This window comes from Chlamydotis macqueenii, chromosome 5, assembly GCF_036417535.1.
Source record: "Chlamydotis macqueenii isolate bChlMac1 chromosome 5, bChlMac1.mat, whole genome shotgun sequence".
Lineage (NCBI taxonomy): Eukaryota > Metazoa > Chordata > Aves > Otidiformes > Otididae > Chlamydotis > Chlamydotis macqueenii.
The window spans coordinates 38,962,939-38,985,545 of NC_141560.1; the positions used below are offsets into that span (position 1 = coordinate 38,962,939).

At 42.0% G+C, this 22,607-nt stretch overlaps 2 protein-coding genes across 2 annotated transcripts; both read right to left on the reverse strand.

The window, feature by feature from the left end:
• Positions 1-495: 495 nt before the first annotated feature.
• LOC104479830 (disintegrin and metalloproteinase domain-containing protein 20-like) lies at positions 496-2,798 on the reverse strand. Its single transcript, XM_010120577.2, is given in 2 exon segments — positions 496-563; positions 566-2,798. Coding segments are annotated over 2 exon segments (2,286 nt in total). The 5' UTR covers positions 2,784-2,798.
• A 7,294-nt stretch (positions 2,799-10,092) lies between these two features.
• Positions 10,093-22,396, reverse strand: MED6 (mediator complex subunit 6). Its single transcript, XM_086750126.1, has 8 exons — positions 22,321-22,396; positions 18,366-18,525; positions 16,009-16,100; positions 13,358-13,440; positions 12,582-12,690; positions 12,009-12,124; positions 11,210-11,237; positions 10,093-10,609 (listed from the first exon to the last, which is right to left on the reverse strand). Exons 1-8 carry the CDS (start codon positions 22,340-22,342, stop codon positions 10,479-10,481), a joined length of 741 nt encoding a protein of 246 aa, XP_086606252.1. The 5' UTR covers positions 22,343-22,396; the 3' UTR covers positions 10,093-10,478.
• Between the last annotated feature and the right edge of the window lie 211 nt (positions 22,397-22,607).

A 22,607-nucleotide genomic window follows, 5' to 3' on the forward strand; every position in this document is an offset into this window, starting at 1 on the left:
GGAAGGGCTTATACCACAGACACCTGCATCTCACTGCAATACCCGTTTCTTGCCTGCCTGCCCATCACAGGAAGAATTAAATGAAGACTGCAAGCACAATTTGTTTCCCTTTCGTTATTAATGAATGACAGAAGCAAGAGGTTCACAAACATATCTCCCTCTGAATTGGACAAAGCATTAGATGAAGGAGTAAATTGGAGCAATTTTTTTATACCTGTTTCAAGAAGTTTACATTTATAAACTGTTGATACAAAGCACAAAAGCTATACCTACAGTTTACCTAACTAGTTCAGTTTAAGAGCTCAAGATGCAAACAAGAAAAAGGAACAGCACGCTTTACTGCCTGCATTTATTAACTTAAAATAAACAGAAACAATATTTACTCTACATTTAATGATATTGTATGAGATTAGAACTGTTCAGAATGTGTCGAATTATTTGGGTGAATTATCAACTCGCTCTGCTCAAGGGAGATTTCCCCAGGAGCATCCAAAGTTACTGCTTGTTGGTCTTCAACAAGTGCTTTGTGGGGGATTTTGACTCACCGGCTGGTGTTCTCCTTTAGGAACTGCTGGCATTTCCACTCCTTGAAACAACTGCTGTCGTCTTCTGTGGAATTGAGCCTTTTTCCTCCTAAGCCATGCCACTGTTTCCCAATTATAAAATATGGTAAGGATTACTCCAAGGAGACTGAGAAAAAGAAGGCTAAATACTGTTACTTCTAGTTCTGCTGTCTGAGAAATCTCCCTGGCTGGAGGGGGCCCACTGTCAATGCTCCCTCCGAATCCTTCCTCTTCACAATATGGAGGAGCCCAGCCGTACCTGCAGTGACAGTTCTTAAGATTGTTACACACTCCTCTGTTGTGACACATTGTTATGTTACAGTCGTAGTTCAGCAGTGATACGCTGGTACATGTCCTGTTGATACAAAGCTTATCACTACCACACGGCGTGCCATCTTCCACAGCCCCCATGTCAGCTATTGGCATCCCTAGGTGATAGTCGAGACCCCAGCACTTTTTATCCTCAACAGGGGTTTGGACTAGCGTTACATGGTTCTGCAAGACAGGCAATTTGTCTATGTTTTCACACTGGATCCTACCACATAAGATATTCTCAATACTGCATTTCGTAAAATGGATATTGCTATGAATACCACAATTCCCAAATCGGTCACCTCGAGTATTCACTGCTTTGAAGCAATCTAAAGGGGCGGCTCTGGCTCGATTGCCAAAGAGATGCTGGCACTGTTTAGTGTGGGAAGAACATTTTCCTCGATAGCAGTAAGAACCATCTTTGCAAGGGGCTCCATCTTGTATGTACACGTCTGGCGGGCACCAAGGGGAAGTCCCATTGCAATACTCAGGCAGGTCACAGTCGCCAGTCCTTGCTCTGCAGCGCGTTCCTGCTGGAAGGACCTGACAGTGCTTGCAGCATTTCCCAGAAGCACAGACTGAACCTGCAGTAAATGTACAGTTTGAGTGACAACAAGGATCCTTTCTGCAGTTTGATGCTGAACCACAGTCACATTGCTCTCCGCTTTCTACTATCTTATTCCCACAGTATTCACGCTTCATGGTGTAGAAAGTGCCAGGTGCTGGTGGTTGACTAATGCAACTGGCACCTTGCGCAAGCAGGTCAAAGTAGTCTTTGTAACTGCAGTCACTGAATGCATCGGTGTCGACACTGCTTTCATACATAATGCATTTCTTCCGTCTGCAGTTACAGCCCGGTTCATCATGCGTCATCCCAAGAGTATGGCCCAGCTCGTGGACAAATGTTAAAATAATTGAGGACAACTTCCTATTGGTGAAGGAAGTAACTGCTGCTGACCACTGTTTATCACAAACGGACGCTACATACGCCAGTCCCAGGCTCTTTCCAAAGCCCTGAAATGCAAATAAGTTAGCAACATCATGGCGTATCCGTGGAGACAGGTCTGATTTTCGCCACTTGTTAAAGTCATCAAGTGTCTTCGTGATAGACCCTGTAATATTTATAATGTTGCTTTTGGTCCAGATCTCCAATCCCACAAGAAACAGCCGAACAGAAAGCTGTTCGTACAGAGAGTCCGCAATGTTGATGATTTGTAAGACTTGCCTCAAGACTTCGGATTCATTCCCACCCGAATTCACAAACCGCACATGGTCCACAACTGCTACTAGCTTCACATACCTGGTATGTGTCCACCAGTCCTTCAGCACCTCCTCCTCCTCTTTCCGTGAGTCCTTGAACCAGGGCAGCAAAGCCTTTTGGTGCTGCAGCTCCTCTGCAGTCAGTGCGCAGGTGGGACCCAAGGGGTCGTTGCTCTCCTCCATGCGGTAGAGGATGTGCCGGAAGGCTGGATCCTCGGGGATGGGCTCGATCTCGTAGGTGCTATCTTCCACCCAGAGTACGCCGTGCAGGCCTCTGCCGCAGGTGCTGAGGGCCACCAGGGAGCCGGGGCTCCCCTGCACCTCGCCCTGGTAGAAGCAGTTGTCCTGCACAAAGGGGTGCTCCTCCCAGCGGGCTCCGTCCTTGCTATAGGTGACCAAGGTGAAGGGCTGCGAGACCAGGCCTTGCCTGGGCTGCAGGCGCAGCACCCGCGGCCGCCCCTCCACCTCCAGCCAGTAGGAGACGGCCAGGGAGTTGGTGTCGGCCCGGGGGCTCAGCTGCCGTGGCACCGTCACCCACATGCCGGTGACACGCAGCTCCGTGTGCAGGTCCCCTGGGGCGGTGGGGCACCCCACCAGGCCCAGCAGCACCAGCAGACCCAGCATCGCTGCTGGCCGGTGCCACTCCATGCCCTGCTTTGCGAGGAGATGGAGCTTGGAAGGGTCCTGCCTGGGGGGAACCACCCCAAGGCCTACAACCACCCTGAGGCCTACAACTGCCCCTCAGTGGGGAGGGCCGCAGCTGGGAAGGATCAGCAGCATCGTGGGCCCCTTCACCTTCCCCCTGTGGAAACGGCACCCTGCTGCCTCGGGGTACATCTCGGAGGGCTGCAAGGGTGCCTTGAGACATCTGTCCCCTGCTCTTTCAGCATGTCTGGAGGCTCTTGTGGGGAGGAACAAATAAATTAGCCTAAGGCAAGCACACTCCCAGCTTTTTATAGCCTTCATCTTCAAATGATTTTGTTTCTCTTTCTGAGCAGACATAGCGAGGAGAGGCCCCGGCTCCATTTCACACTCCTTATCACAGATGTTTGTGTTGAGCAAAGAGGTCATTTGGATAGACCATAAGGGGGAAAAATCTGTTTTAATAGCTCAAAGGCTGGCTTTTGCTTTGTTCACTTTTTTAAATTATAAGATAATTTGTGACTGGAATTCAGGAACAGACTATTTCAGCTCAAAAGAATATTTAGAAAAAGCTGACAGTCTGAAATGAAAAAGTACAGAAATTCTAGTCTCCCAGCTGGTTACTAGGACATAGCACTCCTTGGTGCCCTTTCTTAGTAACCTACCTTACAGTGCCATACTATACTGCTACAGCTATACATATACACACCAAAAAATAGCTATAGCTATGCTATACACACACGCCAAAAAATAGCTATAGCTACTACAGCTATATACACACACGCAAAAAAGAACTAGGGATGAATTCTGTTCCACTACATCCAATAATATAAAGGCATATTAACAGCAGCAACTATAAAAGCATAAAGCCTGTCTACACCACAGCTGCTACGTACTTTCAGCAACGTGCCTTAACTACAGACATCACTGGTGCAACAGCCATTTTCCCACAGCATGGTCTTTCTAAAGGTTGGTGCTTGCAGAGCACTGGGAAGAGAGAGCTTACCTGTAAATCTACCACATGGCTGCCATCCCTGTTTTAGGGAATAGCTCCATCAAGACACAGCTATAAGACAGTGATCTGGATCGTGGCAAGACAGAATGTCCTGTACAGCACAACTATGCACACTGGTTTTTTTGGCAGGTAGTGCTGGGATCTGACATAGCCACAGCTGTTATCTTTTGGGAACTCTTCACAACTTTATTTTCAGCACTGAAAGCATGGCTGGGATGAAATCCGACTTGCTATGGCCCTTATCTTTCTCAGCTGCAGGAGGTGCACCCTCTCACCACCCCATCTCCATCTCAAGGATCCTGCCTGCAGGCACCAGTTTCTGGGTGCTGACAACCCCCCTGGCACAGGCAGCAACACCTGACATTTCCAACTGCCTGGGACAGGCACTGCCCCTCAGGAGGCTGAGCAGTGAGAGAAGCTGGCAGAGTGCTCAAAGCCTCCCTCCACTGCCTCGTGCCCCACGATCCTGAGTGAGCTAGTACCTTGAGTTGGGCACATGCCAGGCCTAACCAACAGCTGCGGAGGTTACCACAGTTGTGCAAAGGGGCTTCAGATTCTGTGAGCTGGTACCTCGTTCATTCATTGTGAGTGTGGCCAGTGTTGGTAGCACACACTTTGTAATACAGTACCTTAGATTAAAGGAAAGAAAACAGGAGGATCCCTGCTTCTTTCTAGATATCCATAATTGTGTATTGTTTGAAATATATTACTGCTTTAGCTGAAAGTTAACAAACTCATGGCCTGTGTAACCCTTAGATTTATTTTCTTATTAGTTTTCATTTTAGAATTATATAATTTTTTCTCTGAAGTCCATTACATGCAGTTAGTTGTCGAAAAATTGTCCACTACTTTTCAAGTATCAATTTTGTATTCCAGGGCTGTGAACTAAGTCAGATAATGGCTTTTGAAATATTGGGGCAATCCTAAGCACAAATATAGGCTGGACGGAGAATGGATTGTGGGCAGCTCTGAGGAGAAGGACTTGGGAGTGCTGGTGGATGAGAAGGTCAGCATGAGCTGGCAATGTGTGCTTGCAGCCCAGAAAGCCAACTGCATCTTGGGCTGCATCAAAAGAAGCGTGGCCAGCAGGTCGAGGGAGGTGATTCTGCCCCTCTACTCTGCTCTGGTGAGACCCCACCTGGAGTAGTGTCCAGTTCTGGACTCCCCAACATAAGAAGGATGTGGAGCAGTTGGAGAGGGTCCAGAGGAGGCCACAAAGATGATCAGAGGGCTGGAGCACCTCTCCCATGAAGAAAGGCTGAGAGAGTTGGGGCTGTTCAGCCTGGAGAAGAGAAGGCTCCAGGGAGACCTTATAGCAGCCTTCCAGTACCTAAAGGGGGCTTATAAGAAAAATGAGGAGAAACTCTTTAGCAGGGCCTGTTGTGATAGGACAAGGGGTAATGGTTTTAAAATAGAAGGAGGCAGACTCAGATTGGATATAAGGCAGAAATTTTTTACAATGAGTGTGGTGGAACACTGGAAGAGGTCGCCCAGAGAGGTGGTGGATGCCCCATCCCTGGAAACATTCAAGGCCAGGTTGGACGGGGCTCTGAGCAACCTGATCTGGTTGGAGATGTCCCTGCTCCTTGCATGGGGGTTGGACTAGATGACCTTTAAAGGTCCCCTCCTACCAAAACCATTCTGTGATTCTATAATCTTTGTGTGCAGTGCCTGTAGCACTATTTTTAAATGCATACTTCTGTTGCGTGACCACTTGTTATCAAAAAGCCCCTACTAAATCACTTTCACAATTTACTAGAGAGATATGTCTTACCCCCAGAAGTTGCCTAGTACTTTTTTTCTCTTTTAACATATACATAACTATATAGTTAGGACTGGAAAGTATTCAGGTTCCATTGTTGAACTCATGGGAGGTTATTTTGGGGGGGACAGGTTAACATAAGTTTGCAACACTGTGTTGAGTCCCTTATGCAAGCCCTTCAGCATCGAAGTTACATAAAGGGATGACATTGTTGTGTTCAGTTTACCAGAGCCTCACCCTTCCATACTCTGATCAGGTAAATATCAAATGGAAGGGAAGGAAAGTTTCCCATTACATGACAGTGAACAGGTTGAAAGAAAAAATGACTGATCTTAGCATAGAGCAGGGAAGAAAGATCACACCAATCTGTAGCTATTTCAATTGCAGAAACATTTGTTTGGCAGGTGTAACTGGCTTTCTCATAATTCATCAGTGTTTTGAATTTTTTTTTTCAATCTTGCAGCCCCCTGAAATTTCCAGTGAAGGTGCAAGCTCCTATGGAATTGAATCCTACCACCAAGAGATTTACTTTTCTCACTTATCTTCTGTTGAGTCTTTAGGAACATGTCACACACCACCAGCAGCCTTGTGGACCACAGGGTGAAATTCCACTGTCCAGGCAGAAAGAAATGAAGCCTTCTGATTGTTGAGAGATCAGTAAGAATACATCATAACTCATCCCACTGGGAAAAACACACCCCACCACCCATCCATCTATGATCCACATTAGGCTACAGAAGGACAGTTGTCACATAAGTGACCAATGTTTGTTCTGTGCATGATTACAGGATGAAAGCAACACCTTATCAAAAATTCACCTTCCTCTCCAAGAAAAAAGAAACGCTGTCTTGAATTTTGAATGCCTAGTTATCATCATTTGCTTTGCCACTGAAAAAATACTGAATAAAATTGAAAAAGCTTTTGTTCAGATGCCATCTGTTGGTTCAGTAAAGCCACAATCTATCTGCATGACGTATCTTCACCATTTTTCTCACAGGGAACCTTAATGTCTCAAAATAAAGCTAATCTCTCCCCTTGTCTTGTCCCTCCCATTGCCTGTACCCTTCTAACCTTGCTCCAAGTAAAGTTTGCTTTGACAAACAACACATACCAACTATCGAAATGGCATCTAACTTTCTTTGCTAGGAAAAGGTTACCAAAACACAAAGTATGGGAGTGGAGTGGCGAAGAGGAATGAGCAAGAATAACACAGAGCCTGGTCAGACCTGACGTGGTGAAGAGGAGAAAAAGACAGTACTTCTGCTACATCTGAGACACCATTAGCTTTACAAAGTGAACTGAGGTAGCTAGGCTGCCTCTCTTCCTACAATCTGGCTGGATTTTTGCATATGTATATATATGTGCACGTGTATACGTGTACGCATATCTGTTCATGTGTATACGTATTCTCTTGGGAGAATGTTTCTATTGGAGTTCTAGGTCAATTTTAGCTCCTGCTACTTCGCGATTTAGGCCAAGAAAAGCCCTTTTAAAATCTGAATGGTTATTATCTAAGAGCAAAAGTAGAGCTAGCTCTTCTGTACAACCAAATCTCTCCTTTATGCAAAAGAAAGCGATGCACAGGGCAAATTTCAGAACTGCTTGCTTATTTCCCTTTCATCTATAAGCTTTACAAGTACTGAAAGTCCTTTGAAGGACTTTGGCGCTCAGGCTCCAAACCAAGAGACAGTGCATAAATACCAGAAAGAAAAAGCTTAGATTCTCATACAGTGAAAAACATTACTGACTAGAAGATACCTGCTCAACAGCTTTTTGGCAGTAAATTACTTGGAGTTTAACAGTAATATCTGACATAATGTCACCTGAGTAAGTTAATATCAAAGCTCATTTAACTGATAAAGTTATTTTAGAATATCTTGTCAGCAAGTAACAGGATGAGAAGATATTTCAGTCCCTCATTCCCTGACATGGCAAACCTTCAGCACCGAAGGACAGCTACTAGGAAATCAACACACTCATTGGTAACATCCCGTACTGCTTTTAAGAGAATTCTCTCAGGAAGAGATCATTCCCTTGAAAGAGGCTTATCAAATTCAAATGCACTGTTTCATGGATGGAATCCATCTTCTATCCTCTCAATAGTTTAGATGCTGGCAGTTTAACTCAGATGGGATCAGACCAGAAGTCCATAATTTTTAATGACCTCTCACACCAGCCGATACCAGACATTTATGTAGAAACCAAAAAGGCTGTTTAGAGATGCAGACACAAGCATAGTCTGCCCCTTCAAGTTCCAGCGTCATCTCTGAATCAGCTCAAATTCTGAGCATGGAGTAAACAATTCATTCTAAATTTAACTCCAATTCAGCTTCATTAGCTTGTCCCTCTAATCTTGCACTACAGGACAGAACAAGAGTTCTCTACTTTCCTACTTGCTTCACAGTACTGAGTTTTGTAAAGTCTCAGTATTTGTCTTTTCTTTCCTAAGGAGATGAAGTTCATCCTCCCAGTTGCTCCATAGAAGACATTTTCTCCTACTCATTTTATTGCCCTTCTCCAAACCCCTCTACTTTAGGAGAATTCTTTTTCAGGCACTGAGATGTACAACACCCCACTTTATTTCAGATGAAGTCCAGTGACTGACAGAATACTTTGCTCCTATTATGTGTACCAGCATCCACTTTTGACCACAGCTGTATGTGCCTTCAGCAATAAGCAAGATACCTTTCTTCTGCTAGTAATATTAAATCTTTCCAAAAAAATCTTTGGTATATGAGTAGTTAATTTTTCTCCCTATTAAAAAAAAAAAACAAAACAAACAAACAAAAAAAACCTCAACCTCAATCTTCATTACAGTACAGTCTAGTCATCTTTCTTGCTTAAGTTTTTCCAAATGACATACAGGTCCTTTGTAATATGAATAACTGTAGAGAAATTCAGCTCCTTTAATGACTATTTCCAAGGACTGAACATCAGAAACCCAGCAAGGACTCTGAAATTCCTCATCTCTCATGCCTCATTTCTGGAGATCCTCCTTTCCATCAATGGGGTGGATGAGATGATGGCTTTGGTGCTTCTTGAGCTCCTTGCTTTCAGAGGAATTTTGTGAGTACAAGAAAGAATCAACACATTCTTGTTTTAAGTTTATTCATATTATCTTGTAATTATTCAATGGCAAATAATTAGCTCTGTCTTGTTTTGAGCATCCCATAATAACTGCTTTTTTTATTTTCACTTGACTTAAGAATCCACACTAGCTTATTATCTACTCCTATCAACTTTTGGAGATATAGCTGTTCAAACTTAGTCCACGAGGTACGGAGTGAAGCTAATACACACTTAAGTACACCGCCACATCAATTTTAGGTCTGTGTTTGCATCCACAGCAAACAGCTATTGGCTTATCTACGTCTTTAACGTTACAGCTTTGGATTACAGGACAAAAGTTACATGGATCTTTCAGTCATTCAACAGCTACCCAGTCAAAGCTCTTTATTAGTTACTGAAACAGAAAAAGTATCTTATAACCTCAAAATAAATTTGACACAGCTATCTGAGCATATTTTAGTCTAACTTCCTAACTACATAGCCTGCTATGTATAGACCTTTTCCTTGCTTACTATCATTTACTAGAAGAAAGCAGGTAAGAGTTGTGACAAGAAAGCAGGCTATTTCAAGGATTGCTCCATTACTTTCATGAAAAAAACCAAACCAATAGTCATTTCTTTGCAATGCATGACCTCTGATTTTACTGAAAGAAAAAAAGTGTTTGTGTAAGCAGCATGCTTAAATAGCAACGTGTATAGCTGTCAGTGATGTCTCTCTTCCATTGCACTACCTCCTGAAAGGTAGAGGACATGGGGTAATGGTTTTAAAATAGAATAAGGCAGATCCAGACTGGATAGAAGGGAAAAAAAAATTACAGTGAGGGTGGTGAAACACTAGAAGAGGTTGCCCAGAGAGGTGGTGGATGCCCCATTCCCTGGAAACATTCAAGGCCAGGTTGAACAGGGCTCTGAGCAACCTGATCTGGTTGGAGATGTCCCTGCTCCTTGCATGGGGGTTGGACTCGATGACCTTTAAAGGTTCCTTCCAACTCAAACTATTTTATCATTCTACGACTAATCAAGGTGATCAGATGAAGCAACAAAGTGCTAAAAGCACAGAGCAAGAAATGTAATTGATATATTTGAGTTACAGTGAAAAAAAGGAGAAATATAAACATCTTCACTGAGTGTGCAACAGTAAGACATTTTAGCCTGTTTTATGTCATCATATATCTCTCACAGAACAAAGACCAGCTTAGCCATTAAGTAAAATGAGTGCCCAAGAACATTCAGAGCCCAAGAGCAGTCTGACATCTCATTATACAGATTTGGGCTTCCAGTTATCAAATGTTTTATCTCTATCTCAAGCATACTAAAGGCACAGCAATTTACAGCAGGCAGCCTAAATCCTTTAGTTGAATTTTTCCTCTTCAAAATAGCACACAATATATTCTGATATCCAAGTAAAAAAAATGCTGCCATTACATACAGCATATTTGCTACTAGCAAAGTAAGCATTTAAGAAAGGCATTCCAGCAATCAGGAGTTTTATTTACCTAGAATTTAGGGTTTTTCTATACATATAAAAGTTTTTCTTTTTACATAGGAAACCAAGACACAAGGGATGCAGGAGTCTGTCAAGATTTCAGGAAGCTGCAAAATATGTGCGTGTAAAAACCATTCCCAGAAGCCAACATTCAAAAATAAATTGAAGACTGAAAACACCTTTTTTTTGCGGCAGCTCACATCCCGATACTAACATTTGCGTGACGGTTTTCTACAGAAAAAGCTGTCACAGGGACTTCAGTTACTGAATTGTCAGTCTCAGTTGAAGGGCTTAAGTATAAAAAAAAGGGGAGCAAGAATCCCCTGTTTTCCAGGCACTGACTAATCCAGATGCGTAACAACTTCTCCCTTCACTGGAGTCTCATCCGTTTTTCAGGTGGTCCTTTAGCACCAGCACTCTGTTGAGCATTCTTTACAGTCTCTTTTTCCTCTGGTTTGACAGCTTCAGGGACGGGTTCTGGTTCCTTCTTGATTTGATCAACTTAAGAAGTAACAGCAAAAGAAAGTTAAACCTCTAATTTTTATTCCTAAAATACTGTTGAGGCTACTTAGAAAATATTGTTGATGTCAAAGGGGCAAAATTAATTTCAAAGGTATAAGAATAACCAGGGACTAAATCCATACCTATATGGGTAAAAAAAGTGGAATAGATGGAACAGATACAGTTCATGCTCTTCCTGTTTTGAGGTTCCTTACAATCAGCTCAAAGCCTTCACATGCTTTCTTAAGCTTGTAGCACCATGCAAAACCACTAAGAATGCTGGACTGACCAAACTGTTCCCTCATTCACCCTTTTATCCTCCTCCTGCTTTCAAAGACCATTTCCTGCATTTGGACCTTCAGGCAATACAGTTTTACAGACAGAAAGGGCAGGAGTAGAATACACATTTTTTCAATTTCACTCTGGCTGTCACAGAAAACTCTTACCTAGTACTTTGCACAATTAGGCAATGCCAGAATTCCTAACCACCTCAGTAGCAGCAGCAAGGAGCTTATATGGCAATTGGAAGACACTGCTATATAGAGCCTATTTTTTTATTTATTTTTTTTTTTAAGTCTTGTGAGAATATTAGAGTTTTACCTGGGATAGGCTTTTCTCCAGGCTTTTGCTGTGGAGGAGGAAGAAAAAAACCAAACAATACATAAGTGGAATCAAAATCATAATTCTCAACCCTTTTTACTATTTACTTAGGAATATAAACCAAGCAACGCGCCCTTATACATAAGTTGAAGATAGAAAAAAAAAAATCACTAAATACACTTAAAAAAAAAATCCAGTTAACATTTTATAACATCCAGTTTTTCCTCCGACAACTGAAATGCATGAAAGCAAAAAATAGGCAGTTAGCCAGTCTTTCCCACATCTGAAGAATAAACAGTTTTGTGAGATGCTGTAAACACCATTTCATCTGCTCCCAAGCAGAAGACCTGGTGGAACAAATGGCTACTAGAGACAATCAGAGGTAATCACAACAACTTCACAGAAGGCCAAGAATTTCCATGCTAATTAATGAGCCTCCAGAACAATGGAGTAACTAAACCAAAATAGCTGTGGGGGCTTGATTAAGCTCACAAAGCAGGAAACTGGAAACAGTAGCAGAATCTGATAGCTGACAAAAACAGACTGCCTGTGATTAGATAACGAATTTGTATGATAAAATTCACCCTTGTAGCTTTGCCAAAGACTTAATGACGCCTGCAATTACAAAGGGGAGTCCTACACTCAAATCAGAGCCTTCCATTTCATATTTGATATCTAATCCATGTTACCATTGCAGAAAGCACACAAAATTCCCATTTGGTTTCAGCCGTTCAAGTACTTATGACTGCCTTAAGTGCTAAGTAAGTTACAGTAATACTATGGCTGGCAAGTGTCATACCTGAACAAATCTGGGTGGAAACTTTTGTCTTAGGTCCAAAAGCAAAGCATCTACCCGTTGCCTTTGGAAAATAGAACTTGGTTCTTCTTTCTTCTTGGCTTTAGGTTTAGCTTTCTCTGCAAGTCACAGAAATGTAAGGAAAAGCTCTATTAAAAGCTCTGTTCTTTTAGAAGCTCTTTGTTGTATGATAAGTTGGTGTTCATCTCCTCTAAACATCACCTACATTTTCCCTTTGACATCAGTTACTTTTTTTCGTGGAAGATAAATTAAGGACTATTCTTACCTCCTGACAAGCTGGTTTGGCTTCTGAGAATGCCATTTGGTCTCTAGTGGGTTGAAGAGCTGCCCACTTTGTTGACATACAGCTCACCATTTTCATCTCCCACCCATGCCTCAATGTTTATCCCCACCAGCTTAGAACAGCAAAATTCCTTCTACCTGACAGGGAGCACTAATTTACCCTTCAGCCAGACAGTTAACCTCATCTCTACACCATCATTGTGCATTGTCTCAAGATTTTCCCTAGATTACCCCCCCTCTCCCAAAGTATGCAGGAGCATCTAGGAATCATACCTCGTTCTTCTTGATCTTTGAAATGCCACCAGTAGCCCTTGGATGGGTGATAGCGACAGTAGGACATAGCTTCTTCAAAAGCAGACTGAATTCCATGCACTGCAGTGAGCTTTCAGAACAAGAACATAAGGCAGTGTTCGTAATTTAAGGAGAAAACACAGTATAATTTTTTGGAAGCATGGATTTTATTCATTTTGGCTCTGGGAAGGGAACTTGGGACACCTAGTTTTGGACCAAGAATGTAATCTCTTTAACAGGCTCTTAGCTTTTCTGAAGTGCTTTTCTAAACTGACACAGAAAAAATTGCAAAAGCAGTATTTTAGTAAAACAGAAGAAATCAAAACAAATCTAAGTATCCAATTTAAAAAGAAATCACATTAACTTAAAAACATACGCCTCATTTAAAAAGAAATATTACATTACCTTAACATTAACTTTCCAAAGCAAGTTTCACTGAATATGTATTTAATTACTATTTCATATATATCTGTCATGTAATTTTTCCTTTGATTACTCAAACCTCCTCCACCAATTGTGTAGCTTCAGTTATTCTGATCCTTCATCCTTAAACAATGTCTCCCACTTTTTGGACCCTACTGCACTCTCCATCCATGTGGGATGCACACCATATTTACCAGCGGGGTTTATTATAAGTTACTGTATACTACCCAAGATCTTTTCTCAAAACAGTGAGGGAGGGATTTAAACAGTCTGGGGAACAACCAAAAGTAAAAGCAGATACAAACTGGTATACATCAAATGCACAGAGCACTTACAACTCTGGAGTTTATGACAGACCCTAAGTCAGGTGCTTGATAAATCACTCCAGCAATAATATAGTAGTCGGCCAATGGAATAACTGTGGAGAGAGAAAAAAAAAAGGGAGTAGGATCAATTTAAAACTCCTGCTGAAGACTGTACATTTGTTGCTGAATTTCAATTGTAACAGCAGAAATCGCAATATTCATCTCATAATGGAATTTTCTCTATTTAACTGTTTCCTTCAAGGTGCTTTATTTGCACCTTAGACACAGACTGGTAAGGGGAAAAAGACCAAGGTCTGCTTTACAGATAGAAAAGCATCAGCTTTAAGTCCTGTCCTACTGCAAAGAAATAATTGACCTTACAGGATTTGGGGTTTTCAGAGCTACACAAGAGGAATCAAATGAACTGCACTGGAAGTAGTTCCACTTGCCTTTGCTACTGGTAGAAACCCACAATAACATAAGATCTCATTCTTCTGGCCTCAGCTTTCTCCAACTTGTACAGTCCTCTTAGCTAGATTTCCCAGACCCAATGGCAGCTAGGCACATACAGAACATGCCTTTCTAAATTAATAACATTCTGACAAAAAAAAAATCCTACCTTCCAAAGGCATTTGCTAAATCAGATTTGGAACCTCTACTGACTAATCAAAAATTCTTGTTCCTCTGAGCTGCAGCTCTAGTGAACATCATAATTGCCTCCATAATACTCTGCCAAATATTCTTCAGTTGAGAAACTACAGTGATGCTATCAGACTCACATTCCCAAGGATCTTACCTGTGCACACATTTGTTCCAGTTGCTCCACCGGTATTAACACATTCTGTCTGAACCTTTTTACTGACAGGACCCAGTTCATCCAGTACTTGCCTTTTATGAAGCTTGGACACCTGCCTAAATTAACAGACTGTGTGCATATTACAGCCAGTACCCACTTCTCAAAAGAAAGAGGATCCTCAGAATTTCCTTAAAAGTGGAGCAAGACACAGAACAGCAGCTTTACTGTCTTCACAGCTCTGTACCAGAGCAGCCTACTTTCCCAGACAAGTAACTCTCCCTAATCACTGGCTTTAAAGATTTTTCCAAAATTACTTCCAATAGGCAAGAAATTGGCTTAAAGAATTTAAAATATGTAATTAAAAAAAAAAAAAGCAACATAGAAAAGTCAAAAGACAGGCCTCCAGCAGTTCTACCTGAGTACTCAACACTACCTATGAACTCATTAAATTTTAATTTTCCATCCCCACTCTTGGGTCTCAAATATACCAATATTTGTACCATGATAAAATTGAACACATGGGTAACATTTGAGCTAGGGAACTATGAGACTCAATCAAGGAACCTAGCACAAACTGTACAGTCACAATGGAAAAAATGTTACCAAACAAATCCCAGTTAAGTTCTACTAACCACGTATTTGCATTACAGCAAAAGTCTGAACACACATATTGTGGAAGCCTCAACTCTACTTGATCTAAAAAGTGTCAAAACAGGAAATTAAGGGCTGCATGATATTTCCATGCTCACCTTTTGAAAGCCAGATTCAAAACCTTTAATAAAGAAACAACTCTTAAAATCTGTTAAAGAAGGAATCATATATCTCACTTTCAGTATGGAACTGCAATATAAAGAGGCCATTACCTGAGGTAAGCAAATAAGAAGCATTGCTAGACAAGGCAAAGTCCTGTACAAGACCAAAATGCACACGTGGAGTCTAAGTCACTAAAACAAAAAGTTAAATAACCAGCATTAACTCTGCCTTTCTTTTCTGTAAAGCTTACTCTGAAATAACCTAAGTTATTTCACAAATACATGCAGTAAACACAGAAGACAGTCCAATCCGCTACTGAAATGTGGTTACTTTTTAAATTAATCACAAACACATAAATTTAAGGTTAAAAAGGAATAATGAAGCGAGTTGCATACAAATGGAAAAAAAAGCTTAAGTATTTCATTTAAAACTTGGAAAGGTCATCAGTATTGCCACAAGATTCCCTCACAATTCCAAAAATATTCACTTCCCAGAGGAATAATCAAAACAACAAGCATCTGCGGTATCTCATGGTCATTTTTTTATATGGGTCATCGTTGTCTACTGACAGGATCCTACTCAGCCGTATAACCAATCCGCAGTTGAAGGTGGAAGGAGTGCAGAACAAGAGAGTGATGTGACACAAACAGCAGCATGAATGGTCACTCTCCCTAACTAATGGAAATGATGGTTCTCCAAAATAAATCACATACTAGCCATTTCAGATTATTAGCTCAAATTAAACTAAGCTTATCAGCCCCAAGCGAGGCTATCATTAGCCTTATATTCAGATAATTAAAATAAGAACTCCTGTGTAACCTAACAGATAAATATGACACAGCATGAATGATATTATCAGTTTCCTATGGTGAAATACACCGCAGGGCAGCACTTTCTCATTGCACTCTTCACATCTCACCACAAGAGGGCAATCCCTGCTATTAGCACGCTAGAGGTCACTCTGTTAGACCAAGCATCTCCACCCCACCGCAAGCCTCACACCCTTTTATTTATATTTAAGACAACAGGCAGAAAAGGGGAACCAGACGTGCTTAAACACAAATTCGGAACGCATAAAAGCGACTAACTGATCAGCCTTCTCAACAATGACAAAAAAAATGAGTGACCTTACCTTGTGTTGGAGATTGCCTTTGCTGCTTCCGAATAATGAAGAGAATGGGCTCTTGAGCATGAAGAAGGATGTACTCCACTCCAACCATCTGGCTGAAAAAGCAGCAACCAGAATAAGTGTCTTCCTCAAAGTAAACTCTGTAGGATGTGAAGAGCTACCAAAGGGCCTGGCAGTAAAGTGATGAAGTTCTGATGCTTTGAAAGCTCTTCTATACAATGCGTAGTAAATAAAGGCACAGGATTTCCTCAGCCAGCTATCAAAATCTATCTGAATATACAAAGGGAGTTACAACAACTTGACACAACACCTAAGTAGAACATGTTAGTAAACAGATAAATAGCAAGAAAGATAATCTATCATCATAGAGATGTAATTTAAACACAGAAACAAAGGGCCAGTGTGTCATGTGACTATATGTGTGTCTGATGTGAAAGCCTCTCTGCAACCACATCTGAGCACGAGTGACTTTACCAATGAACGTTTAGCTCAGCTTGCACATTCCCTGTCATATTGCGGTCTTTAAATAGTTCTCAAACATCTCGCTTGTGCTCAGTGTAGCAGATGGGGAACTGCAAAGAAAGTTAACTTGTGCATGCTGCGGTCTCATTACACAACCATCTGTGATCAGTTTATTTACAACACTCACTACTTTTATTATCCATACTAAAAAGCCAGCTCTTTGGAGGAATTACATACTAATTACGGCACATAGTGTCACGATAAGACACAATATTGTGTCAATAGAGGACAGAGAGGGCGATTTCCTCGAACCCCTTGCAATCTGGCCAGCCTGTCAGGCTTACGCTGACAGTGTTCCTGGGACAAATCCCTCTGGACAGCCCACTAGGTCGGAAGGTGATCGTCTAACTTACTCAGGGACTCTCACAGGCAGTGACACTGAGACAAAATCCCTTATATCCGTTATTAAAGTTTCTGGAAACTTATATTTATAGACAAACAGACTTTATTACATATGTTCGTGACAGGATAACGGTTCAAAGATAGCCAGTGATAAGATACTGACTGCAAAAACAGGTTTGAAACAATATATAAATAGAACTTATCAGTAATAATTTTTAATAGCTAGCAAGATGTTAGTAACTAAGCGCGCATAGCACAGAGCTCTTACCAAACAGGCGTCCCTAGGCAGGGGCAGGGAGAGGTCCAGCCTGCCAACTGGTCCCAGACCTTCCAATGGAGGTCCTACACAATATCCCCCTCATTTTTATACTGTTTTTTTACTTCCAGGTGGAGCTTGAGTGACTCTAGTCATATCTACCTTTGTTAGGACTGGTGTAAATTTTCCTTGCTTTGCTTTTAAAGATACAGACTAGAAGAAATTCAGAACACGTGCTCAGTGAGGGGTGGTCACACTGTGAAGGTGGGTAGCTTTTGAGATGGAGGTGTGTTTGATATTAAAATGAGAAAAGTTCAGCTACTGGACATAATTTCAGCATCATTGCTAAGACAGCAGTTTGCAACCCATCTTCCTTGATAGCAGCTATGCGGTTATCTTTGCCGGTCGATCTCTATTCCTGATAACAGGGATGAGCCATGGTACCTTTGTACCACTCTATTCCCCATTTCAAGGATATTGCACATTTTGCTCGGCCAGAGCAGGCTTTGTCCAAGGCAAACGCATTCTGTTCCTGGGAGCAGCAACTGTGCCTCACCTCAAAGTTGCTCTAATATTACAGCTTATGTTAAGATGTAAGCTGAACTTTGGGGAACAGTATTATAAAATAGTTTGGGTTGGAGGGGACCTTTAAAGGTCATCTGGTCCAACCTCCCTGCAAGGAGCAGGGACATCTCCAACAAGATCAGTTTGCTCAGAGCCCCGTCCAACCTGGCCTTGAACATTTCCAGGGATGGGGCATCCACCACCTCTCTGGGCAACCTGTGCCAGTGTTCCACCACCCTCATTCCCTCCATTTTCTGTTATTTTTCCACACACAGCCAGCAGAATATGGAAACAAACTATTTATGAACTCAAACTATCTCCTAACATAAATCGTATTCACCACACAAAAGCATTCAATTATGTTACAATTACTTGGGTTCTGTTGAGCTGGGAGGATGAGAGAAGGCAGCTTTTCTAATTCAGAGAAATATCTAAAAGGTGACTTACTGGAATCTCAGAATATACATAGAATCTTTCATACTTAACACCTCCTTGAAGTGGTATAAGAGGAAGTAGAAGACATCCAAATACAAGAAAAACCTGGGCTCCCTGACAAGTTGTGGGACGAAAAAGCACAGAACAGGAGGTTTCCAGCATGCTACCATTCAATCATCAAAGCCTCTGGATGGAGGGACAAAGGACAGTGCACAAGAAGCAGTTCCAAATTACAGCTTACTTCAAATGGTCCAAGGTCATCCGCTGCATTTTGACGACTTCATTGTTACATGTTCGGTCATAGAATGGGTTACTTCGCTCTGAGAAATAGTCCAACACACTCCCATTGTTTAATATTGGGATCCAGGAGCTGTCAACCCAGGAAATTCCCAAAAGATTATCTGGGAAGAGAAATCTCCACTGAGTACCAAAGCAGCCAGAAACACTACAAATACCTCCAAGGGTAAATTGCCACCAGCTAATGATTATAGCAGGGGAAGGAGGTAGAGCACAGCCTCACACAAACAAGTTCTAATTAAAAATATGTTTCATAGAGTTCAAATAATAATCGATATCCTTTAACCTTCTGCAGTCCAGCTGTAGAGACACAGTTCTGTTGTAGGGACACAACAGAAATAGTGTCTTTTTTTATTATTGCACTTCTCTTTCCTTGACCACTAGGTGCTGATACACCTTTCTGTCTCAAAAATATGAGCGGGGTCCGTGGGCACATGTGTGTGCTGTGTTGGTGGGCGTTAATTAGCTCTGATGCTGTATATAATATTACCATACTACATCTACTCAGTAGTATTATATACTGTTTATTATATAAATCACAGCATTAGCCGAGTAGAATGACAATCCAAAGCATGGTTCCTTTTGAAAGCTAGGTCTCTGGTAAGTAAGTTGAATTTACAAAACTAAGTTAGAACCAGTTACAGGGGGGGGAAGTGACACACCCCACACTAAATCTGAGCCTGGTCACATTTAAAACAATTTATTTCTTACAAAAAAAAAAAAAAAAAATAGTTTCCAAGCTGTAGACTCATGCTGAAAAACAGGTAAAACACTGCAAAGATTAATTAAACCAATAGTTTTATTTTGCTAAAGCCAATGAGTAAACTACTGAGTGAAACAAAATAGTGACACTGGCAACGTTTCTAAGATGTTCTGTTATTGAAAGACATACTTGAATGATATCACAGCAGCTGATACTGTTATGTGTCAAATATTATAACTTTTTTTTTATGTGGATGAAATCTATAATTAAAAAACCCAAAACAGCAGATGCTATCTTTGGGCAGATGTTTTCCAGTAGTCTTGAAACAACAGATTCTATTCCTGAGTCTACAATTAATCTGCCAAATTGCCTGCAGTACATTACTTATTCCATAACTCAGTGGATATTACAGAAATGTAACTACAGAGTACTAACAATTATATTAAAAAGTGAGCTTTTAAAGTGAAACATTCTCTGTAACCTGCAAATCACTACATACCAGTTAAGCTCCTCCAGACTGAGGACATTTGAATTTAAATCCCTGGATTTTATTATCACACTGCAGCAAAATTATGTTCCTCAAGCAGATCAAAGAAGCCAATGTCAACAAATCCACTAACATTGCAGATTCGTGAGGCACCTCGAAAAGCACCCTGAAATTAAACCATTTTAAACTGCAGCAGCAGCAAATAGAATTCCCAAGACATGAGAAAGCAGGAAACAAAGGCACGCATTGTTTACAATTAAAAAAACGTAATTGATGAGAAGTCATCAAAGACTGAATGAAGAATTGATATTCCCTTCTCACAGGAGCCATTCCCTCACATTCATGCACTATATACATACGCAGAACTCCCACTTATCATTCCACTGTGAATATTTTACTTCTGCGACAACTCTGCTTGCTCAAGGATGACTGGATCAGTTCCAAAAATGTCAGCTCATATACTGTTAGCAGCTTCTCTGAGGAAAAGTTAATAAAGTAACACTATCTGCCCAGCAAACCAGGAGAAATGCAGCATAAAAAGAGTCATGTGTAAATAACTTTGCCTCCTTAATCATGGAATTGCCACCCTAACTCTTTCACAGAGCAGGGGGGAAAAAAAAAACAAAACAGAAGTCCACAGGCATTCACATTATTTCACATACACTATTGTCTCTCCTCAGTATAAAAAAGGAAATCTCAGAAACGCAGCACTAAGATCCACTATTAAGTACTTAAGTTGTGGTAGCGCTGATTATCCTAAATGCCTTTCAAACAATGCTTCCTTCCCAACAAAACCAAAATCTTAAGTGCTTGCATTATTGCCATAATAAATTCTCATATACATTTCAAATATAAACTTGCCTTGCTTGTATGATTAACAATAACTACATTTCTCAAGAGGATTATCAGACAAGCTTCATATATATAGATATAGCTATAATGCTGCATATAAACTGATAAATGTGTCATAAAATGGAATATAAAGTTGGGCTCTAAGGCTCAATTATCCATAGCTGCTTAGTGCCAATACATATAATTGCCTTTAGAACTAGCAAGATTGTTCTCTTCAACTATTCTTGGAAAAAAAGGGGAGGATGAATAACCAACCATGAACCTGACATGCCTGTTACTCCCACTAAGAAGGGAGTATTCCTGTTTATTTTGGGTATGAGAAAGAAAAGATTATGTTCCTGCTTCTCTGTTCCTTTCAAAAACAGGACATCTTGTTCAAAGCATTTTTGTGGAATTTGCATCGCAGATGCAAAAGTAAAGTGCTTGTGATGATACTGCCAGTCTTCCATGAACGTCAGGACAATTGGGAGACAAGCCAGCAAATCATGGCAAAAAAAATATGAGGAGAGCAATTCACACAATGTGCTGCACCTGGGCTTGCCAGCTGGATAGCCCAGCATTACGCTCTGACAAACTGAGCGGAACAGTAAAATAGTTTGATAGCTTAAAAATAGAAGTGTGCTTCAAACTCGACTTAATATATTGAACCGTATTAGATACAAGACTTTGAGGGAGCTTAAATGATCTGGATTAAGACAGAAGGTTCTCACACCAGCTAGTAACTCAGTACAGCACTCCTATTATTAATTACCCACACAGCTCCTTGCTGCAATCTGAAACAAGGCAGTCAGAAAAGCAAACAGGACTGCAGACATCATTAAGTAAGAAATTGGAAAAAGAGAGACTCCACCACACAGGCTTTTGGTGTGATTCCACTCAGACACTGTTATGGAGAAAAATAATTTCCTTTCAATGCCTTCTCAATCCCTTCTTCCTCCCTCAAAGTTCAAACTCTTCACAGTAATTTAATCTGTATTTTGTTTACAATGTAAATCTTTAATACTTCATTCAAATATCACTCCTTCTTCTTCAAAACATTCTATCCTTCTACTCATATCCCTGAATCCTCACCCAAATCTTTCTTGATCTCAGTTACTTCAGCTTTCTTTCTGCTTTTTCTAACACCTGCCCTGCCTCATCATATCCACACGAAGCATGGTTGCGATTATCAGCCTAACTCACTGCTTTGCTCTTGTGCAAGTCCCACAAATATCAGCATTTCCCACTTTCCTCCACACTCCAGAGCTAAAATTATCTTTTATTTTAGCTGTTCCCTTATGTCACCGTCTCACCCCAAGACCTCCTTATTCCACCTGGAGAGGCAGACGTGTACCAGAAGGGAGGCTTGTTTTTCCCAGGCGGCCCTCGTAGCCTGCTTCACATCCAAGAAACCTGGTTTTTAGACAGTTTTTCTTCCCAGTTCCTTCTCATGACACAGATGCATTAGCAATGCTACTAACCTCTCTCATGCTGAGTTTTCAAAGAGACACAAACAAACTCTGTGGCTCCATTGCCCCTGCAGAGCACTAATAAAAGAAGCAGTTCCATCACCCTAGCATCTTTGGTCATACTTTATCGTCCAGTAACCTGGACGCTCCTTGGAGCAAATCCTGCCAGCACAGCAACCTCCAGCCAGCCAGGACGGTGGCCATTACGCAAACCTCCTCCTTCAGCCGCAGCTGCCCCGGGGCGGCCAAGCCCAGAGGGGGCTCAGCCCAGAGCGGAGGGCAGGGCCCGCAGGGCGACACGGAAGCGGCCCCCTCAGGGCCCGCAGCCGCAGGAAGCGCAGCCCGCCCGGCAAGACCGCTAACGGGAAGCCCGAGCACCCACAGCCGCCCCGGCCCGGCCCGGGCCTACCTCGGATATCCACCGCCGCCATGGCCGCACCGCCCACTTCCGCCCGGCGCCCGGACCGCGGGGAGCAGCGAGGACAGGAAGCAGCGAGGACAGAGCGGCGCCGGCCACAGAGACGGGAGACGAGAAGGGCGCCGCCGCTGGCGGGGCGGGGTGAGGGGCGGGCCCTCCGGCAGCGGGGCCGGGCCAGGCGGGGCGGAGGCGGCCTCGGGCGGCCCTGCTGTGGGAGGGGGTGGGACAGCGGGGGGTGGCACGGCGTTAGTAACAAAAAACAGATGCCTTTTTGATGC

What these genes read in the sequence shown, in the direction of transcription:
- MED6 (XM_086750126.1), bottom strand. Translation starts at nt 22,342, where the DNA reads ATGGCGGCGGTGGATATCCGAG. An exon ending in TTCCACCCAGATTTGTTCAG is followed by an intron (nt 11,238 to 12,008) that starts GTATGACACTTG and finishes CCTCCTCCACAG; the next exon opens with CAAAAGCCTGGAGAAAAGCC. An exon ending in TGGAGAAAAGCCTATCCCAG is followed by an intron (nt 10,610 to 11,209) that starts GTAAAACTCTAA and finishes TTACTTCTTAAG; the next exon opens with TTGATCAAATCAAGAAGGAA.